We start from the raw sequence: 19,719 nt of genomic DNA, 5'->3' as shown, positions 1-19,719 counted from the left end.
CTATATTCATATGATGAAATATATAATATTCCTTTTTGTCCATAGGAGGAATACTTTGAGTGTAACAAGAAACCATCTGGAGGCAGGATGCAACATAAGTAGTAGAGGCATTTAGACAACAGGAAGGAGATGTAATTAACTTCTACTTCAAAAACTTCATACATCCCTCAAGCAAATTATTGAAACTCTTATTTCTAAATACTTCTGTGGTGTAAAAATCTTTCTCTTCATGTTCTGATTTTAGTTTTCCAAATTTGAATGTGTCTGTGAACTTTTCAAATGCAAGCAGACTTAAATTAAGTTTGATAAATTTTGGCAAACAAGATAAAAGAGCTGTCAGATCAGTCATCATAAATTGGCTGAGAAAATAACTTCTGAAGAGGTTAAGTCCTGCTTCTCTCTTTTGGTGAAGCACTAGTCACAGATCACATTCAGGAGTGTTGAATTTTAAGGCCTCTGCATAATTAAGCAAGTAAAAATCTTGACTCTGAAATCTTGAAAACATTTTGTCATGCTTAGCCATTTTAAGCTGGGATAAAAAGCAGTTTTTTTTAGATACCTAAAAAACTTTAGAATTTAAGAGAACACAAATGTGCAACAAAAATCATGTTTCCAAAAATCATGTATCCTCAACAAGGATACACCCTGTTGTTTAGGTGTTTGCAGACCTTAGCATATGTAATTGTCTATTTTAGAAAGATATTTTGATCTATACTTGCATTTTTTTTTCAGTTTATAAAGTACATTATTTCAAGTTGCATGCTCCTTATAATTTGGTTGTCATGAGGTTAGAAGGGTCAAAGGACTAGACAATGAAAAATATTGTAGATTCTTTTCCCACTAAGCTACTATATTGAATACTAAGTTACTAATACAGGAAATTAATAAGAATTGATTGTATGGTGCTGTATGTAAAAAGAGATTTAAGTGGTCTCATTCCAAAATGTTTATAACAAAGATAAAAATTATTTAATATGTTTACATTGCAATATTTTCTCCATTGGATTGTGTGAAATTTAAAGTCAGGTTCAGAGAACTGAAATAAAACAAAGGGAAGTATTTTTTTTCCTTCCTGCACTAAACAGTGCAGTATTATATATGCAGTATTATAAATAATAATAATATAAATAATATTATAATATTTTATATTTTATAAAAATATAAATACTAATAACAGTAATAATAATAATAATTCAGACAACACATTTATTTTTTGTTTGTTTGCTTATTTTTTCTTTTTTTTTTTTTTTTTTGTTGTTGTTCTTAAGCTATGATTGTTGATCTGTAAGTTGTTGTTGATCTGTAAGCTATCATAAAAATTGTATGGCAATTTATTTTGGGACCCTGGATGTTACCAAATCCGATACACCTCTCAAAGCTAAAGACAGATATGTTTGACTGGGGCTTTGTGCAGTTCAGTTTTGAAAATCTCCAAGGATGAAAGTTCCACGTGTCTCTAAGGGTAACCCAGTACTATGGTTAGCCTCTGTAATAGTGATTTTTTTTCCTCATATCTAAATGGAATATCCCATTGCAATTTGTCTCTTGTCCAAAAAAAGGAGTAAGACATTATTCTTAAATGTCAGGACAGGCAAGTTATCACATACAAAAAGAAGATACCTTCTACCATCTTTTCAGAGTCTTGGACTCAGTTCACCAAAATATATGCAGATTTGAACATAGTTGTACTAGGTTTCTCCGATAAGCCACTACAGAAAAGGAGATACTTTCTGTGGACGAATCCTCATATTAACTTTAAGGAGAGATTTCAGATTTTATTATTTTCTCTAAATCCAAAAGAAGTAGAAAGTGATTGTTGCCAGTTTACATGTCTCTTAGGTAAAGGCATGATCTGGACCAAAGATAACAATATTACAGCTCTGTTTTTTCCCTGTAGACACTGGGAGCTGCTGTTGGCATCCCCTGGAGCTGCCTCTTATCTGGACTATACCAGACCTGTTCCCTCAGCCTCACCAGTGCTCCAGTCCTGACAGTCCTGGTGATCCTTTGCTGAATTCACTTTAGTTTATCAATGTCTATTTGGGAGGGGAGGTGGGGTGGCTAAAGCAGGAATTATTACACAGTGCTCTAGAAACCAGCAGAACCAAGCCCATAAGAGGAGGATTGGAGGAGAGACCTCCCCCTTCCAGGATGACTATGAAACTCTCAACCTTCCCGTAATCTTGCTCTGATTTCAGCAATGTTCTGCATTTTCTTAGATTGCAGCAAACATCTCAGAACACAGGAAAGTTTATATTTTCCATGCTGTGGTGTGGATGTGTGCTGCTCATTCTTAGATCACTATCTTAATCTGCTTTCATGAAGGTGACTTTCTAGGTGGGTCTTTCACAACCTGCCCACTGCACTCCTCATCCAAGAGGGTACTTTCTGCTGCTAGTGGGTGCTAAGGGGAGACCCATCTCTTCCTCCCCTCAGCTGATGTTAATGGCACTAGGTGCTGAAACCAAGATGAGACCAACAGCCTTCCTCCTCACCTCATTTTATCAGAACAGAAACAAATATGTTTTGCACAGTACATTGCCATCAGATAAATAAAACAAATACTGCTTTACATTTTTAGGTAATGGTCACATTCCTATTTTACATATTAGCATAATCATCTTTGTCACTGTGATCATTCTGCCATGTTACTAGAAAATGTATGCTTTTCCAATTGGAAATTCTTCAGCACAGTGTTACTCAGATGAAGAACACTCACAACAGGATGTACTGCTGTAGGCAACCAGCCCTGATTCTGATAATCTCACTGAAATGCAATCTATTAACCATTAACAAAATTATTTATTTATTTATTCAGGTGTTGCAAAACAAAAGGAAACAAAACCTTAATCCCTTACGGAGAACACCTCACTCCCTCTTTGCCTGCTTCAGCTTCACTCCAGACTCCTCCTGCCCCTTTCCAGTCTCCACTCTTGTCTTACTACTGCCCCATCTCACACTCAGAAACTCTGGTGAGGAGGATGGGGGTGTGCATGAGGTTTTAGCATCTGCTGGTTTCTTTTTTCCCCCAATCCTTGTTTCCCACTCTTCTCCTTTGCTCCAGCGTAGATTCTTCCAGGGGCTGCCAAAAGGGGTGGAGCTTATTATCTGTCCTTTTCATTGTGTCAGCTGTTCCCCCTTATGGCTCTCCAGTGCTGTCACCCACCCAAGGAAGCTGCCATCCTTGCCCAGCTGTGTCTGAGCAGAGGCTGCTCAGACAATTGTGCTGCTTTTGGTAGTGTTTTCTCAATAGCATCACTCATTTCTGTGGTTCTATCTCAGAAGAGGCAAGTTAGGAGGCAATTTATTCCATTTAACTTCTGCAAGAGCACAGTTTAAGCTCCTGAGCTTCCTCAACGTTTTAGTTACAGAAGCTATTGTTTTTTTTTTTATTATTATTATTATTATTTTATTTTTTATTTTTGCTGGCTGTCAAATCTGTATAAATTTTACAGGTATACTGAACATAGAAGTGCAAAATGAAGGATTTGAGGATATGAATCATGTCATTTTATAATAATTCCTGGGTTTATTTGGGATCTAAAATCCCTGTGAGTTTTACAAGTCACAGTACTAAGCCAAAGCAAACAAATATTACATGTCCTTAAGAGAAGTTTTATGTCCCTTTCTTCAAAAGAAGGATCAATTTTATGTAAGTTGTTAATGATAAATCTTCATCAAAACTATCCTTAAAGATTTTCAGTTGAAGGATGTTTAGTGATTATTTCATTTACATTTCAGAACACTATAAGTCTATTCTGAAGGTAATTTACAGGGAAGGGTAGTGTGTGCAAAGGAGTATTCTTTAACAGAGAGAAATCTGCTGGAAAATGTCATTGCCTATGGAGCTCCTTACAAATATTATTGTGTCAATCTATGTAATTTATTACTGAATTTATTTGCAAATTTCATAGATAACTATAGAGACTTTAAAACTAAGTTTTTCACATAGCAGGCTACATAAGTTCTGTATCCTCAGGTTTCTCTTTCTTCATTCTCATAATTTTCCTTTAGAAGATCAGAAATATTTTATGCTAATAACACTGTGAACAGTAGCTTTGGTGAGTTTTAATATTATAGTAGAATTTGACATATTAATCTTGATCTTAAAAATAAAAATAATAAGAAGAAAAAGAAATAATAACATATTTGAAAACACAGAAACACAGAATGGTTATGGTTGGAAAGGACTTCTAGAGACCATCTCATCTAACACCCCTGCTCAAGCAGGGACACCTAGAACAAGTTGCCCAGGACTGTGTCCAGGTGGCTTTTGTAGGTCGCCAAGGAGGGAGACCACAATGTCTCTGGGCAATCTGTTTCGGTCCTCCATCATGTACTGTGGAGAAGTGCTTCCAGAACCTCGTGTTCTATTTTGTTTCCATTGCCTCTTGTCCTGGCACTGGGCTCCACTGAAAAGAGCCTGGCTCCATTGTCTTTGCAGCCTCCTTTAAGGTACTTAAATATATCAATATTACCTGTTTGCCTATACTAATTATTTACAAAATCATTGGAGTTTCTCAAAGAATTGATTACTTTTAATGTAAAGATATTTTGTGATCTTCAGACAAGGTAGTAATTAATGTGTATATTTAAAAGAATTAATATGACTGTTACTTGATTAAAAGGGTATGGTATAATGCTGATTGCTTTAGGCTGCTCATCAGATTTGCCTGACATAAGACTTTCTAAAATTCAGACGAGCAGACCACACTACATCTGGAGTTGTACCTGAACTACACTAAGTGAATAGTATCTCATGAATTCCATAGAGTGCGTGTGGCTAAGATCACAGTACAGAATAATTGCTACAGGTCATCTCAGCTTTTCCTGGATTCCTTCTAAAGTGTCTCTGCTTGCTCATAACTTTTATTAGCTGCTATAAAATCATTGTTTTAACTAAGCAAGCTGCTACACTGTTTCTTACATCATTCTTAAGACTAAATAACAGATGTCAATTACTCCATTAATGAGTTATGCAGTTAAGTTCAACTGCTCAATGCACTATAAATATCTAGATAGATTAGATGACAGGATGCATTGTGTGCCAAATTAAAATTTGATTAATAATGCAATCACACTGAACTCTCACTGAAATCAGTGAATTTGCATGGTCTATATATTACTCATAGCATTGCCTGTCTTTGATCATCTATCTTCTTGATAATTACAGTTCAATGTTTATGTAATTTTATTGTGAATAGCACCAAAACCTACATGAATAAGCAGAAAATAAAGTTTAAATAAGAGAGGAATAACTAGAGAAATATATTTTCATAATTCAGTACCAAAAAAAAGGAACAATGAACAGCAAACAAGGAAGATGGGCATGTGTTTAGAAAAAAAAAAAAATGAAATTAATTTTTACCAGAAATTACACAAATATTTCTTCTTTCTCATGACATTTAATAAGAAAACAAAAATACCATGTATTTTTGTATAAAATTAAAAACTTGTTTATGCCAAGAAAAAGCTGAAGAAAACCCTTGTAAACCTTTATACTCTGATAATCATCACTCACATCATAATAGCAGAGATACTCCCTCTCCTTATGAACCCTCATGCATATTCAAATACAGATCTTCATTTGAATTCTTAATACCTCAAAAAGCTTTTCTAAGCCAAGTCCCCACTTGCATATCACTTTGAAAAATCTTCCCCTTCCAGCATATGGTTAAGATCAGAGAAGTATGTTTGCAAAAATGACATCTTGGCAGTGTGCATACTTTTTGCATTTATGCCTTTGTATCACATTTGCAAGTTTGATGGTTAGATAAATTTTCTGAATATGTGATAAAATAAATCTAATTTGCTTTTTGAAAATAGAGAGTAGGTATTTTAAAATAGTACTTTTTCTTTAAATGCCATCTATATTTGGTATGTATTTAGAACTGCATAATTTCAGATTGTACCAAGTCTTACCCAAGTATTGTCTTTTCATCACTCCTTTGAATCACTCCTATTCTCCTTCATGTTTGGTAACTGGAAATTAAAAGAGCTAATATGCAGTTCTTTCAAGGTATTTAGGTGCTTAACTGCTGTTTAGATATTACAGTTTGATTGCAGTGATTGTAATGGTAGATACTTAAGTATCTTTGAGGATTTGCACCTCAGTGGTTTGACAGAGGCAATTCAGAAAGTTGTGGCAAGGTAGAGAAATAGAGAAACACTGATTCTGAGAACACAAATTAATGCAAAGATTATCTTTCCCCTCTTTCTCCCTTGTTCATATATTGTTATTAAACTTTTCACCTAGTGATGCTGGTTAGTCTTCATAAATATTTTCTCTCTTACTAATTATTCTTTTATTTGTTATGTCAGAGCTGACATCTAAACACTTATGCTGTTTGAATGTGATCACAGAATCACAGAGCTGTAGGGGTTGGAAGGGACCTCGAAAGATCATCGGGTCCAACCCCCCTGCAAAGCAGGTTCCTCAGAGCAGGCTGCCCAGGTAGGCATCCAGACAAGCCTTGAGTATCTCCAGAGAAGGAGACTCCACAACCTCTCTATATAGAAATATATAGAATATAAATATTCTATATATTTTTATTCTATATATATAATATATATTATATATATGGAATATGTATATATTGTATATTATATATTACATATATAACATATACAATATATATTATATAACACATATTAATATATATAATATATAGAATATATATTCTATATATATTTTTCTATGAATATTCTATATAGAAATATAGAATATCAAGTATAGAGATACAGCTGCTAAAAGAAGACTCTACAGAAACAGTTAATAAATTTCTTTTATTTTTAAGTGTTTTATGCACTCTGACGTCAACTCCTGTTGATTTCAGTGTTTCTCAGCCTTCTTGAAAGCCTATTACCTTTTCCAATGACTTCATAGTCTTAAGGCACCAGAATTTTCATGGGGATTGATGTTATTTAGCCCTTTCCTAGACATGACATCTTTGAGGATCTGAGTACAAGACTAGAGCCAAAACAAAACAAAATAAAACAAAAACAAACAAACAAACAAGAACCGACCAACTAACCAACTAACTAAGCAACAAAAAATATATAAATTATACTGTAGGTGAAGTGATAAAGGAACACAGCAAAATAATTCTGTTGGTTATTGGGCTAATATTTGCATTACAAAGGGTAAGAAGATATATGGTATGCTTTTGGTTACATTAAGAACGTTTAAATTCTAGTATCACTTTAATCACTTTGCTACACAAATCAGACCAAAATATGTGATGTGTTCTCAAGGCCATTTTGCTGATGGTGACAAAATTACATTTTGGCAAAAATCTCTAAGCACAAATTTCTGAGCTCAGAAATAGCAGACTTGCTCATTGACACAGCCTCTATTTTTAAACACACTCACTTTATTTATTCTCTTAACTATTAGTATAGTATAGCAATATTTTTAATGAACAGCTTACTATTACATATTACTGAGAACCAGGCTAGGTTTCTCCATAACTCATTTGTGAAAAGCAAAAATAATGAATTCTGTAGTACAGCATTTTTCAAAAGCACTTTTTTTTTGAGTCTGAGGAAAGCTATTCCAAAGTCTCTAGTGTTGCATGATACTCATAATTTTCTGCTTTGAACCTGTTACGTGTATTGAAAAACTATTCCACATATTACAATTTGTCTTCCCAGATTACATAAGCTCAATTCATTTAGCTATGAAAATTTATCTTTAAGAACTTTTTCAAACCAGCAGATAATAAAACATTTATATCAATATTTAATGTAACTATAAAGGTCCTTGAAAGTCATTTAGCAAGTATTTTCCACATTGTTTTAATGGAAATTTTCCTTTTGAGAACCAATGATTAAAAATTATTCTCTTGATGCTCCTCAATGCATAAAACCCAAACTTCATTATTACCTTTCATATACTGTTTTAGTCCTTTCACAGTAAAGGACCTGATCATGTAATGTGATTAGGTTCCTCAGTTTTGTTTACTTATTGCATGCTAAATGCACTGCTTAATTCATAAGATTAAACCCAAAGAGTGTTTTTATTTAGGTGGTCTATACATTTACATAATAATCTAGCAAAACTTTTAAGGGACAAATCCTGGTGTTTTAAACTCCTAAAAATTAAGAGGTCTGTTACATTTATTTATAATTTTCTTCCTCTTAGGATCAAGCCACTATGTCAGTCAGAATTCTTTATAGCTTTTGTTCTGTGATGCTATACTCTTTGGAAAAAAAAAAAAAAGAAAAAAAAGAAAAAAAAAATCCTTATCATTAATTTTTCAGCAATATTGGCTGTTTATTTCAGGTTTTAGGGCACATTTTATTCATGGTAACATTCTAATTAAGCAGAAGCAAGAATTGCTTTTCAGATATGCTTCAGACATTTGGCTAATAAATTGAGTAAGTGAGATAAAAAATTGGATATGGTATTTCCATCTAGTAAAAAGGTTTTTCCATATAAGTTATCTAAAAGCACTATATTCATGATCAATTTTATTAACTCACAGAAATATTTTTGACATGGTATCCTCAAAAACAATTTTTGAATTATTAGGCATATTATACCTGTAAACTAGAAGATACACAACAATTCAGTCAATTTCTCTTACCTTAGTAAAGAATGAAATCAGTGAGTCACTGTGTGAGAATTGTTTTTTCATGGAATTAGTTCTGTTGATGTCAGATACTGATTGTCAGATATTCTGTTGATGAACTGATATTGTAAATCTCAAATATTTACCTAATTTTTTCAACATAAGATTGTACATTAGAAAATGGAAACAAACAAACAAACAAAAAAAGGTATTTCAATGGTTGCATTTGAAATAAATGATCGATTTAAAAAAATGAAATTACTCTGATATAAACATTTTTATTGTGAAATTATCTTGCATCTGACATTTGGGAAATCTTCCAGGAATGGCTTTGTTTTGAAAACTGATCAGCTGTTTGAGAGTTGGAAAAGATTTTTGAAGAAAAATACTTAATCTTTTGTGACTAAAGAGTCAAAAAAATACAATTATGATAATACAAGTAGCGTAAATTAGATAGGATTCTCATCCTTCTTTCAGTATGATGTGGCTGCTGCACATCATGTGTCAGACTGTGTAACGGGTTAAACTCAATTTGTTTTGTGACAACATTTTTGGTTAAAGCAAAAGAACTCATTAAATTTTTGCATGATACTGTAAAGTCAGTGTAGCAATGCTAATAAAAATAATAAAAATTAGATTATAAAAATATATGCTGACTAAAATAATGTTGAAGTAATTAAAATCTGAAAGAATTACTTGTTAACACTATTGTCTCACTGAAGCCTAATATTTGTGATTTTCTGAGTAGAATGAGAGCAGATTAGGAAGCTGGAGTGATCTGAGGCAGGTTATCTGATCACTTATTAAGTACTTAACTTTGAAGTTTCAAGTATAACTTGTATTGCAAGTATAACTTGCTAAAAAAATGAAATAATTGGTCATCTAAAAGGTAGCAACATTCTTTTCTCAATAAGAAGTGTGATTTTAATGACATTTAAGTTTTTGTTTGTTTGTTTTTCACAGCTGAGGACGCTTGTGGAGGAACTATGAGAGGATCCAGTGGTATCATCTCGAGCCCCAACTTTCCTAATGAGTATCATAATAATGCAGATTGCACATGGACAATTGTGGCAGAACCTGGGGATACTATCTCACTCATATTTACAGATTTCCAAATGGAAGAAAAATATGATTATTTGGAAGTAGAAGGTTCTGAACCACCTACAATATGGTAAGCTACACACTACAAATTTTATTTGGTAAAGAACAAGAGAAGGAAAATGTGGAAGGATAACTTTTGTGACTTTTGCCTTTCTCAATACATCAGGCTTTCTTAAAGCTAAAAAAGGGGGAGAGGGGAGACAGTTGTTACTGTTGCACATATTGATATATATGATGTATATTGATATTCTAATTGCATCTGTAAAATAATTTCAAAATATATTCCAAGAGTGGAATGTCAATATGAAAGGCACTGTAGACTTGTTCACCTCATTGTTTGCTGGTCTATCCATTCTAACCATTATTGTATTAAAAATGTATATTTTAAGACAGATTGGAAAGGGCTGTTGTGATGGTAAGGATTGGTGGAACCTTCAGGGAATTACAGGATGTCAGAAGGTGAATGGTGTCTTTTCAGCACTGAGCTGGGGAAAGTCACTAGGTTTACAACTGTTGGTCACAGTTCTCTCTGGAGGAGTTTCTGCATGGAGAACTGTATCATTTTATAATACGGAGGGGATATTGTCAGTACTGCACTCATGAAAATGAGTGTACAAATGTCTACATTTTCATCCTCATCCGAGATACTACACCCTGGGTAGCCATTCCACTTTTTGTTTTTATTTTAGTTGTATATATGCTATCTTCTATTTGTAGCTAATTTCTATTTGTTTGTTGACTTTGAAGTAGTAAGATTGTTTTGGCTAGGCTGGCTTCTGCTATTCCTGATCTCAGTGTAACTGCATTGCATAATGCAACGAGAAGAAATAGCAGCATATAAACTCTTTCAAGATCAGACTCACTTCATTGGGAATAATAATAATAATAATAATGCAGTAACTGATGCATTCTGCGGTTTTCTGGCCTGGTAAAAAACCAAGGCCAACATCACGCTCCTCTGAGGAGATGTGAATATCAAAAATCCTTGTGTGTTGTATTGGTTTAAATATATCATCAGTTCACAAAGAAGGAGAGGTACACAAAACCATAAATAACATTGATGCTTTCCAGGAAAATCTTAAGTTCCTAACTGGTTTACAAAGCATTATGAGAGATATGCAAAATAGGTAGATGCATTTGATAACAAGCAATTGGCTAGCCCTGTTAAAGTCAGTACAGCCTTGTTTTCTCATTTTTTAATTAAAATAAATAAAAAAAAATCACCAAAAGAATAAACCCAATAAACTATATTATTTCAAATGTTATAAGAAAATATGGCAAATTAGGGCTACCTTGTTTTGAATACAAATCTCAATTTCTACAAGTGATGCGTATAAAATATATTCCTTATTATTTCAGTGCACAGTAGAATTCTATACACTGAATATCATCTTTACTGAATAGTCTTTCATAATTAGAGTTAATTCATACTGCCACCTACATAGTTAATTACCTGTACTAGAATATTACTAAATTGCCATTGATTTCTCAGTCTGTTAAACTGAAATCTTTTGAACTGTCAGCTAAAAAAAAAATTAAACAATAAATTATAATAATAATTAGTAACACCAATGACATATTGACAATATGAACCATCTGAATAGCTAAATGTGCATTTGATTATATTTGAATGCATTTTATGTATTCAGTCATGAGCTTCAAATAATTACTTTTTTTTTTTTTTTTTTTTGACAAAGGCTTTGGCTATACTGAAATTATATAATAAGATTACTTTATAAATGGAAATTCTCATCTATTTACAAAACAAAAAAAATACAATGCTACTTTAATAATTTCTCATGTAGAGAAGCAGACTGAGAGTACATTCTTTTTTTAGCTTGTCATTTATACTCCCAAAATTAGACTAATATATTCAGTTGTGTAAAATTATCCCCCCCATATGCTGGGAAAAATAGATTTGGAAAGCTTAGTTAACAACAATTTGTTAATTAGATTTACAGTGGTTATATTTTATATTCCCTTAGAATATAGCTTCAGGTTTAGTTCATGACATCTTAATTTATAAACTGTACAAAGGAGTATAGTTCTAAAACTAAAACCGACTCTTGATTTTTATTCTGTAAAGCAAATAGCGCATGATTTGTAAAGTTACTAAAAACATATTGGTTGATCTGGATAGTAGTATTATAGAATCATTTCTTAAACATTTTGTTGCTTTACATGACTATTATACCTACTGATTTAAAACAGCAACAACAAAACTATTCTCCTTCTGCACATCTAATTGTATAACAAAATAATTTCTTTTTCTAGGATAAACAATGAACAAGAATTTAAAATTGATAGTCCAGAGTTATCCACAAGAAATGTCTCATAAATATCTCTTTTATTTAAGAAAATCTTTTCATTAAATACTGGGAAAAATTGCATAGGTACCTTTCAGTCTTTTTCTGTCTGGTGTCAAGGCCTGACTGTGACATTTCATAATTTGAAGGAAGATGATTGATTTTTTTTTTATGTCATTTTGGAAGTGAAACTGACAGAATATTAATAGTTTAAGGAAACTATTTTTCTCAACTTTTTTTTTTTTTTTTTTTTTTTCTCAGCAGAACAAAAACCAGAAGTGAGATCCAATGAAACATTCCTTTTTATCCAAATTAAAAGTTATGGTTTGAGATACTCATTGGTGAAAAAAGTAGCAATTTCATTTTGAGATAATTTTTCCAGCACATAGAAATTCAGAGTTAAACATTCAGAGAGTTTCTGAAAAAATATGAGTTTTCTAACACAGGTGTTTAGGACACTTACAATTTTTCAGTCTCTTATTTTGCTATTGTTCATTTTAAATCAAATAGCTTATACTCACTGTGTAAAAAACTGGAATGATTCTCTAGGCTGCTTTGATGTGGTTGTCCTCAATTCCAGCACATACTCTAATCTAAATTGTTAAAACAGCTGTTAAGACTAGTTAAACTGTATAGAAAAAGTGGTAGAACCTCCCTTCCAGAACTGGTGTTGCAGAACACAGCAATGTATGGGCTGCTGCAGGGAAAGTTAACTCCATTCCAAGCAGACCCAGTACAAATATATATTTCACACTGTCCTAGGAATACATTAAATCTACATCTTCTATTCTCAGTTATGGTTTAATTTAGCTATTTTTGAAAACCAAATTGATAATTTCTCTTCCTACATGTTTGGAGCTTGCTTATTACAAAAAGATTATGCAAAAGTATTAGACTAATTGAATTTGAAATGATTATTAGTCTGAATGAACCCATACATTTTGGTGAGTATACTGGAAAGTGATTACTATTTGCTATTTCTAATAGAAGGCAGTAGTTGTCATAAAGTATAGGCTTAGTGCTCTCATTCAGAGAGCTATTGCTGTAGTCTGAATTAGGATCACAGTTGTTTTTTTTTCAAAAAAAATATAATTATGCAACTACCTTATTATTTGTTAACATGAAGATGTGCATTAATGTTAAGGTGTTTGAGAGCATAGCAAGGTGTCTCAACTATTGTAGAGAAAATGTACTTCTGCCTTGACAAAAGGCAAAAAATCCAGTTTTCAGATCTGTTCTCTCCGGGTAGGAATGTACTTCTAAGAAAATCCGTACAGTTTTAACATTTGATTCACCACTGGCATGTTCATACAAAATATTTCCTCAATTTGCAAAGAGAAATTTTAAATAAGATGCAATTACTCTTTCTAAAGCAAAATAACTCGTCTCTCTTACTGACATTGTATTCTCGGGAATTTCAAAATATATGCTATTTGACTTTGCTAAGATGCAAGGGACACTTATAATTTTTCATAGTAAACTGAAGTATCGGATTGTCTAGACCATTACTCTACATCTCGTTTTAGTTATCATGTTTTCCTGTAGAAATCTAGATACAACCAATATAAGATGGCATATATCAAATAATTATGGAATCATAGAATGGTTCACGTCGGTAAGGACCTGGGAAAGTGGATCAGTTTCCCAGGGCCTCATCTAATCTGGTCTTGAAAACCTTCAGGGTTGGAGCATCCACATCCTCTCTGGGCAACCTGTTCCAGTGCCTCACCACACTCTGAGTGAAGAATTTCCTCCTACTCTCAAATATAAATTTTCCCACCTTTAGTTTAAAACCATTCCTCCCTTGTCCTGTCATTATCTGATTGAGCAAAGATTTGCTCTCTATTTTTTTTGTAAGTCCCGTTTAAGCACTGGAAAGCCACAATGAGGTCACCCCGGACCACAACCACACAACACAAGTTCCCCTGCAGCCTGTAGAGAGGACCATAATGGAGCCAATCTCCACACTGCAGCCTGTGGAGGAGCTCATGTTGGAGCAGGTGGATATGGCCTGAAAGAGGTTGCAACCCATGGACAGCCCCCACAGGAGCAGACTCTCGGCTGGACCTGAAGCCTGTGAACCTGCATGCTGAATCACTCTGGTCGTGAAGGATGGACCATGTGATACAAATCCATATTGGAGAAATTATTGAAAAATTCTGACTGAGAAGCCAGAATCAGTTCTTGAATCAGTTCAGGAAGGATGGAATCCCATGGGAGGGACCCCACATTGGAGCAGGGAAAGTGAAGATCAAGTAGTAGCAGAGACGAAGCATTATGCACTGACTGCAACCCCCCATTCCCTGTTCCCCTGTGCTGATCAAAGGAGGTAGAGAAGATGAAAGAGGATAAAGATGATTTTAGTTAAAATTTAGTTTCTCACTGCTTTAGTCTGTTAGTAATAGGCAGTAATTTATATTAATCTCCCTATGCTGAATCTGTTTTGCCTATGAAAGTAATGGTGAGCAATCTCCCTGGCCTCAGCCCTTGAACCTCTTTTCATCACATTTTCTCCCCAAACCTTTTTTTTTTTTTTTTTTTTTTCTTTTCGAGGAGAAGGGGAAGTGAGAGAGCAGTGATTGACGGTCAGCTACGCTCTGTGTGAAACCACCACAGTGAGACAGCTGCTTGTTAGATTACAGTGTGTACATGGTTCATGTATGGAGTCAAACCTGGTCACAGATTTATGTAGGTTCATTATGCTACAAATGAACACTTTGCATGGACACAGACTGATCCTGCTTTTGAAAAATAAGTTCCCACTCCTATTTCCAGTTCATCCCCACCTGTTGGCCCAGGCATTTGTATTCTAACAAAGGAATTGCACCAGGAAGTGATAAAAATGAAAATTAACCTTTTTTGTTGTTGTTGTTGTTGTTCTTATATTATTGAGAAGGTAGCCCAAAAGTTGAGAAGAACATTGAGGCACATTGGGTTTGGAAGACTGGTTCTTGAAGGAATAGGACCACTTTATTGTCAAAGCAAAGTCTGAACTCTTTTGGTCTCAGGTACTGTAGATTGAGTGACAGCATCCATACAGGGATGCAAATTTTTACCTTGTATGCGTAGACTTCACATAGTGGATTTCCTTTATATTTAGAAATTTATTGTATTTTCATGACAGTGTGCAGTATTTGTTTCCAATTACAGTAAACATTGTTAAGAAGGCAGCATTTTTTGCTGTTATTTTTGAAAAAAAAAAAAAAAAGATATATCCTTGTAGTAAAATGCACTTTTCTTGAAGTGAATTCTGAAATCGCTCCTAATTTCTTACCTTTCCTATGTTCATGAATAGTGCAAAAGTGAACAAGTGTTATCTGAATATGCATGGTTTTATGGTGATGATGGTGCTAATTAATATGTATGAAGTTATTTTCATCTGAAGTCAAAGAGCTATCCAAAAGCAGTTTGCAAATGAGCAGTTATACACCTGACAGACTTTCTTGGTACATTCTACTCAACAAAGACAGGATTGGATCCATTTCCCAAAGTCTTACCAACATTCAGAAATAAATTGAAAGAACTATCAAGACTCCTTACCCAGTAGGAGGAAAGTATTCAGGTTTTTCTACCATCCCACTTGTGCAGATTTACTCACTGCTGTCTCTGCACTCCCATGGCCTCTTTAAACCCTCCTTGGATGAAGCAGCCCTGAGTGTTTCTAGTATAACTTTCCTTTCCTTTCCTTTCCTTTCCTTTCCTTTCCTTTCCTTTCCTTTCCTTTCCTTTCCTTTCCTTTCCTTTCCTTTCCTTTCCTTTCCTTTCCTTTCCTTTCCTTTCCTTTCCTTTCCTTTCCTTTCCCTTCCTTTCCTTTCCCTTCCTTTCTTCTCTTTCCTTCTCTTTCCTTCTCTTTCCTTCTCTTTCCTTCTCTTTTCTTCTCTTTTCTCTTTTCTTTTCTTTTTAAGCCTGTTCAAATAATTGTGTCAATTTCTATAAATGTTTTTATCCCAGCAACTTTAAACTATTTTAAAGGTTAAAAGTTTGTAGGTGTTTCAAAATGGAATAGTTAAATTTTCATTATTTTGAAACCTGAGGGTAAATTCACCTAAGTATAACTTTAAAATGTCTACATCTGAAAGATAAATGTAATTTCCCTGTGACCTACGTCCCGAACAATGTTAATGTTCTGATATCCTATGTCAAGAAGAGTATAGTAAAACTGGAAACAGTGCAGAAATCAGAAAAAAAAAAAACATGAAAACGGATATGAAAAACAATCTATATAAAGAGGAATAAAATAGGCTAAAGCTTTTAAAACTTGAAAAGAATAAGGATAAGAAAGCCATTCGTGAAAAATTTAATATTATATGTCAGGTAAATAAGGAGTGTTTATTTATCTTTTCTGATACTAGAATAAGTAGGGATTCTCAATGATTTATAAGACAGCAGTTTTAAAACAAAAGGTAGCACTTTTCTGTAGCATACATAATTGAGTTGTGGAAGTCATTGACATGTTGTTGTAGATAGCAAAATTATAAATAGATTGAAAAATGGATAAAAAATATAAATAAGGAGAATTTATCAAAGGCTCTATAATGTAACGGCCTGCTTAAAGAGTTCCATTTGATAAGCTAACAGTCCATAGTTACTGGAAGCTTTGATATATGAAGGGATGAATTTATTTCTGGATAATCACATTTTCTCACACTCCTTGTGAATTATCTGTTATTGCTTATTTTCAGAAATAAAATATTAGTCTTGGTGTATTACTGATCTGACACAGCAATACATACATTTTTACACACCTTCAAGGATATGATGGATATTATAAAAGACATCACAATTCCAGACCTGTCAGTAAGAGATTTTTGCATGACATGCAAAACAAAGAAATCATCATAACTGAGATATATCAGGAGTAAGAGCCAAAGTTTTGCATCTGTAAGACATTCTGTGGGCCGAACTTCAGAACTTCTCAGTTTATGTTATAAAAATATTCTACCTTCATCTAAGGCTTGTGATAAGACTAATTAAAGATGCCAAGTCATTATTTAAGACTTCAGCAAAAACAGAATCCACTATTTCACCTGGCAGCAGCTATCTAATGCTTAGATAGGTGTTAATCAATCTTAAGATCTGAGCCATACTTTTAATGTAATTTTTGCCTGGTTTCATTTTCCAGCCATTCAGGATTCTTATTGGGCTTTTTATTCCCTTTATTAAAGAGCTCATTAATGAAGATATTTATATATCTTGGTTAAACCCACTCCTCTTTCTTAGCTAAATAGACTTTTTGGATATTTCTATGTAAGTCACTGTATTGAGTTTAGTAGCAAGGTTTTGCTAGCGGGGTGCTCCAGGGGTGGGTCTCTGTGAGAAAGGTCCAGAAACTGCCCCATGTTAGATAAGGGCAAGTTTCATCCAGATCCAAAACGACCCGCCACTGGCTAGAGTCAAGCCAATAAGCGATGTTCTTTGTGCAATTGTGAAAGCAGATTTAAGAGAAGGAAAAAATAAAAATAAAAAATACAACTGCTGCAAAACAGCAGGTGGGACAGCAAGGAGTAAGAAACAGCCCTGTAGAAGCCAAGGACAGGGAAGAAACAGTGCCGCAGGTACTCCAGGCACGCAGCAGCAGTTCCCCTGCGGGCTGTGGAGAGGCCCCTGGTGGAGCAGGCTGTCCCCCTGCAGCCCATGGGTCCCACATGGAGCAGATCTCCACGCTGCAGCCTGTGGAGGAGCCCCCGGTGGAGCAGGTGGATGTGGCCTGGAGGAGGCTGCGGCCCATGGAGAGCCCCACAGGAGCAGGCCTCAGTACGGAGCTGCAGCCCGTGGAGTGGATCCCATGCAGGAACAGGGGGTCTGGGGAAAACTGCTGCACGTGCTGGAGCAGTTTGCTCCTAACAGATGGACCCCGTGATACAGAGCCATGTTGGAGCCTCTCTTGAAGAGCTGCTGCCTGTGGGAAGCCCACACAGGATCAGTTCAGGAAGGATGTGGGAGGGACCCCATGGGGAGCAGGGGCAGAGAGGGACCACGAAAGAGTGGCGGAGACAAAGCATCAGGGACTGACCACAGTCCCCATTCCCCACTCCCCTGTGCTGCTTGGAAGGGGAGGAGGCAGAAGAGGATGAGTGGTGAAGTTGTTTTTAGTTTGTTTTTAGTTTCTCATTTTTCTAGGTTGTTAGTGTAATAAATTACATTAATCTCCCTATTTTTAAATAGTTTTGCCTGTGATAATTGTTGAGTGATCTCCCTTGTCCTTATCTCAACCCTCATTTTCTCTCCTTTTCCCTTTGAGGAGGGGAAGTGAGAGAGTGGCTCTGGTGGATGGAGCTCAGCTGTCCAGCAAGGTAAAACCACCACAATTGTAACCTTCATATCTCTCAGTCTTCCTTTTCTGTACTCAAACTTTCATTGTTGGATGGTATATTTGAATCAGCAGAAAAGTATCTACCCCATAGTACATTTTCTCTCATCTGTGAAGTATATAACATAGGTTCTGGCATCTTTTGTGTGAATATATCTCACTGTTTCACTGCTGCTTTTCCCCATTATTTTTTATGTCAGAGGATAAACTTTTACCATCAACCATGTTTGCTGAGCAAGAACTGCCCTGTATGTCCTAAATGAAGTTAAGGGCAAGGTGACTGATGGACTGTTGCAGTATGGCTTCATTTGTTTAGTAGGTGACACGTTTTTCAAAAAAAAAAAAAAAAGTCCTTCAACTGAAGTTAACAACTTTATAACAAAACTTTCCTATTAACCCTTTCCTATAAATCAAAACTATATAATTTAGCAGATTTTGAGATTCAGTCCTAAACTTCAGGAATATTTCTTTTTCTGTTTGTTTTGTTTTGTTTTTCCCAATAAGGAGTAATTATAATAAAGGGGTGTGGTGGTTTTACCGTGCTAGGCAGCTGAACACCACAACCGCTCTCTCACTCCCCCCCCCCCTCAGATGAGGAGGGGAAGAAGTAAAGGACAGCCTTTAACCTAATACTGACAAGTTCACCACTAAACCATGCTTCTGTGTTCTGCACGTACCATCTAACAATCAAGGAAGGTTAGTTTTTTATTGAAATTATTACGGCAGTAACTAATTTAGGTTTAGTTATGAGGGAAAACAAACAAACAAACAAAAACTACACTATAAATATGAAGGATTAAGGCACTTTGGGTGAATATTATTATTATGGATGGGTAAAGAAACGGGACATCAGTGGTGAATATGAAGACAAAAGGCACCAAAAAAAATACAACAACACTAAACTTCCAAAAGGAAGGGTTATGATGATTTGCAGGAGATCTGGCAGTAAGTGAAAGGTTATATTAAGTACATAATAACAGACAATCCTAACACCAAAGAAAAATATAAATCATACCAAGAGACCATTAAAGCTCCTGGCACATTCATAAAGATATCCAGAAAGAAATTTTACAAGAAGTAAATGAATAAAAACATAAAATAATAGGAAGCTGTGAGGATACAATAAGAAAGGCTATCACACTAGGTGAATTACAACTATGAAAGGATATAAAAGGCAACGATGGGAAGTACGTATACATACACAAGAAGTAAAAAGAAAACAACAGAAAACAGTTCCCCAGTGTAAAGCAAGTGATGTGGAAAAGAACAGGGACATCTGGGAAATTGTCACAAAGCCAGCTACCTTTAAACTCTGAAGAAAAGAAAAAAGGAAAAAAAAGGATAAGCAAAGTAAAAAAAGGAAAGGGGAAGGGAAAAGGGGAAGGGAAGGGAAAAAGGGAAGGAGAAGGGAAGGGAAGGGAAGGGAAGG

General features: G+C 34.7%; 1 protein-coding gene across 1 annotated transcript in view; it reads left to right on the top strand.

Annotated features, from left to right (window-relative positions):
* CSMD3 (CUB and Sushi multiple domains 3) overlaps positions 1–19,719 on the top strand; it is a 629,782-nt gene that overhangs the window by 182,568 nt on the left and 427,495 nt on the right. The window contains exon 5 of the mRNA XM_035317227.1: positions 9,537–9,744. Coding sequence (XP_035173118.1) covers positions 9,537–9,744 — 208 coding nt within the window. The remainder of the gene's footprint in view (positions 1–9,536; positions 9,745–19,719) is intronic.

This window comes from Oxyura jamaicensis, chromosome 2 (genome assembly GCF_011077185.1).
Source record: "Oxyura jamaicensis isolate SHBP4307 breed ruddy duck chromosome 2, BPBGC_Ojam_1.0, whole genome shotgun sequence".
Taxonomy (NCBI): Eukaryota; Metazoa; Chordata; class Aves; order Anseriformes; family Anatidae; genus Oxyura; species Oxyura jamaicensis.
This window is presented reverse-complemented; position numbering and strand designations above follow the sequence as displayed.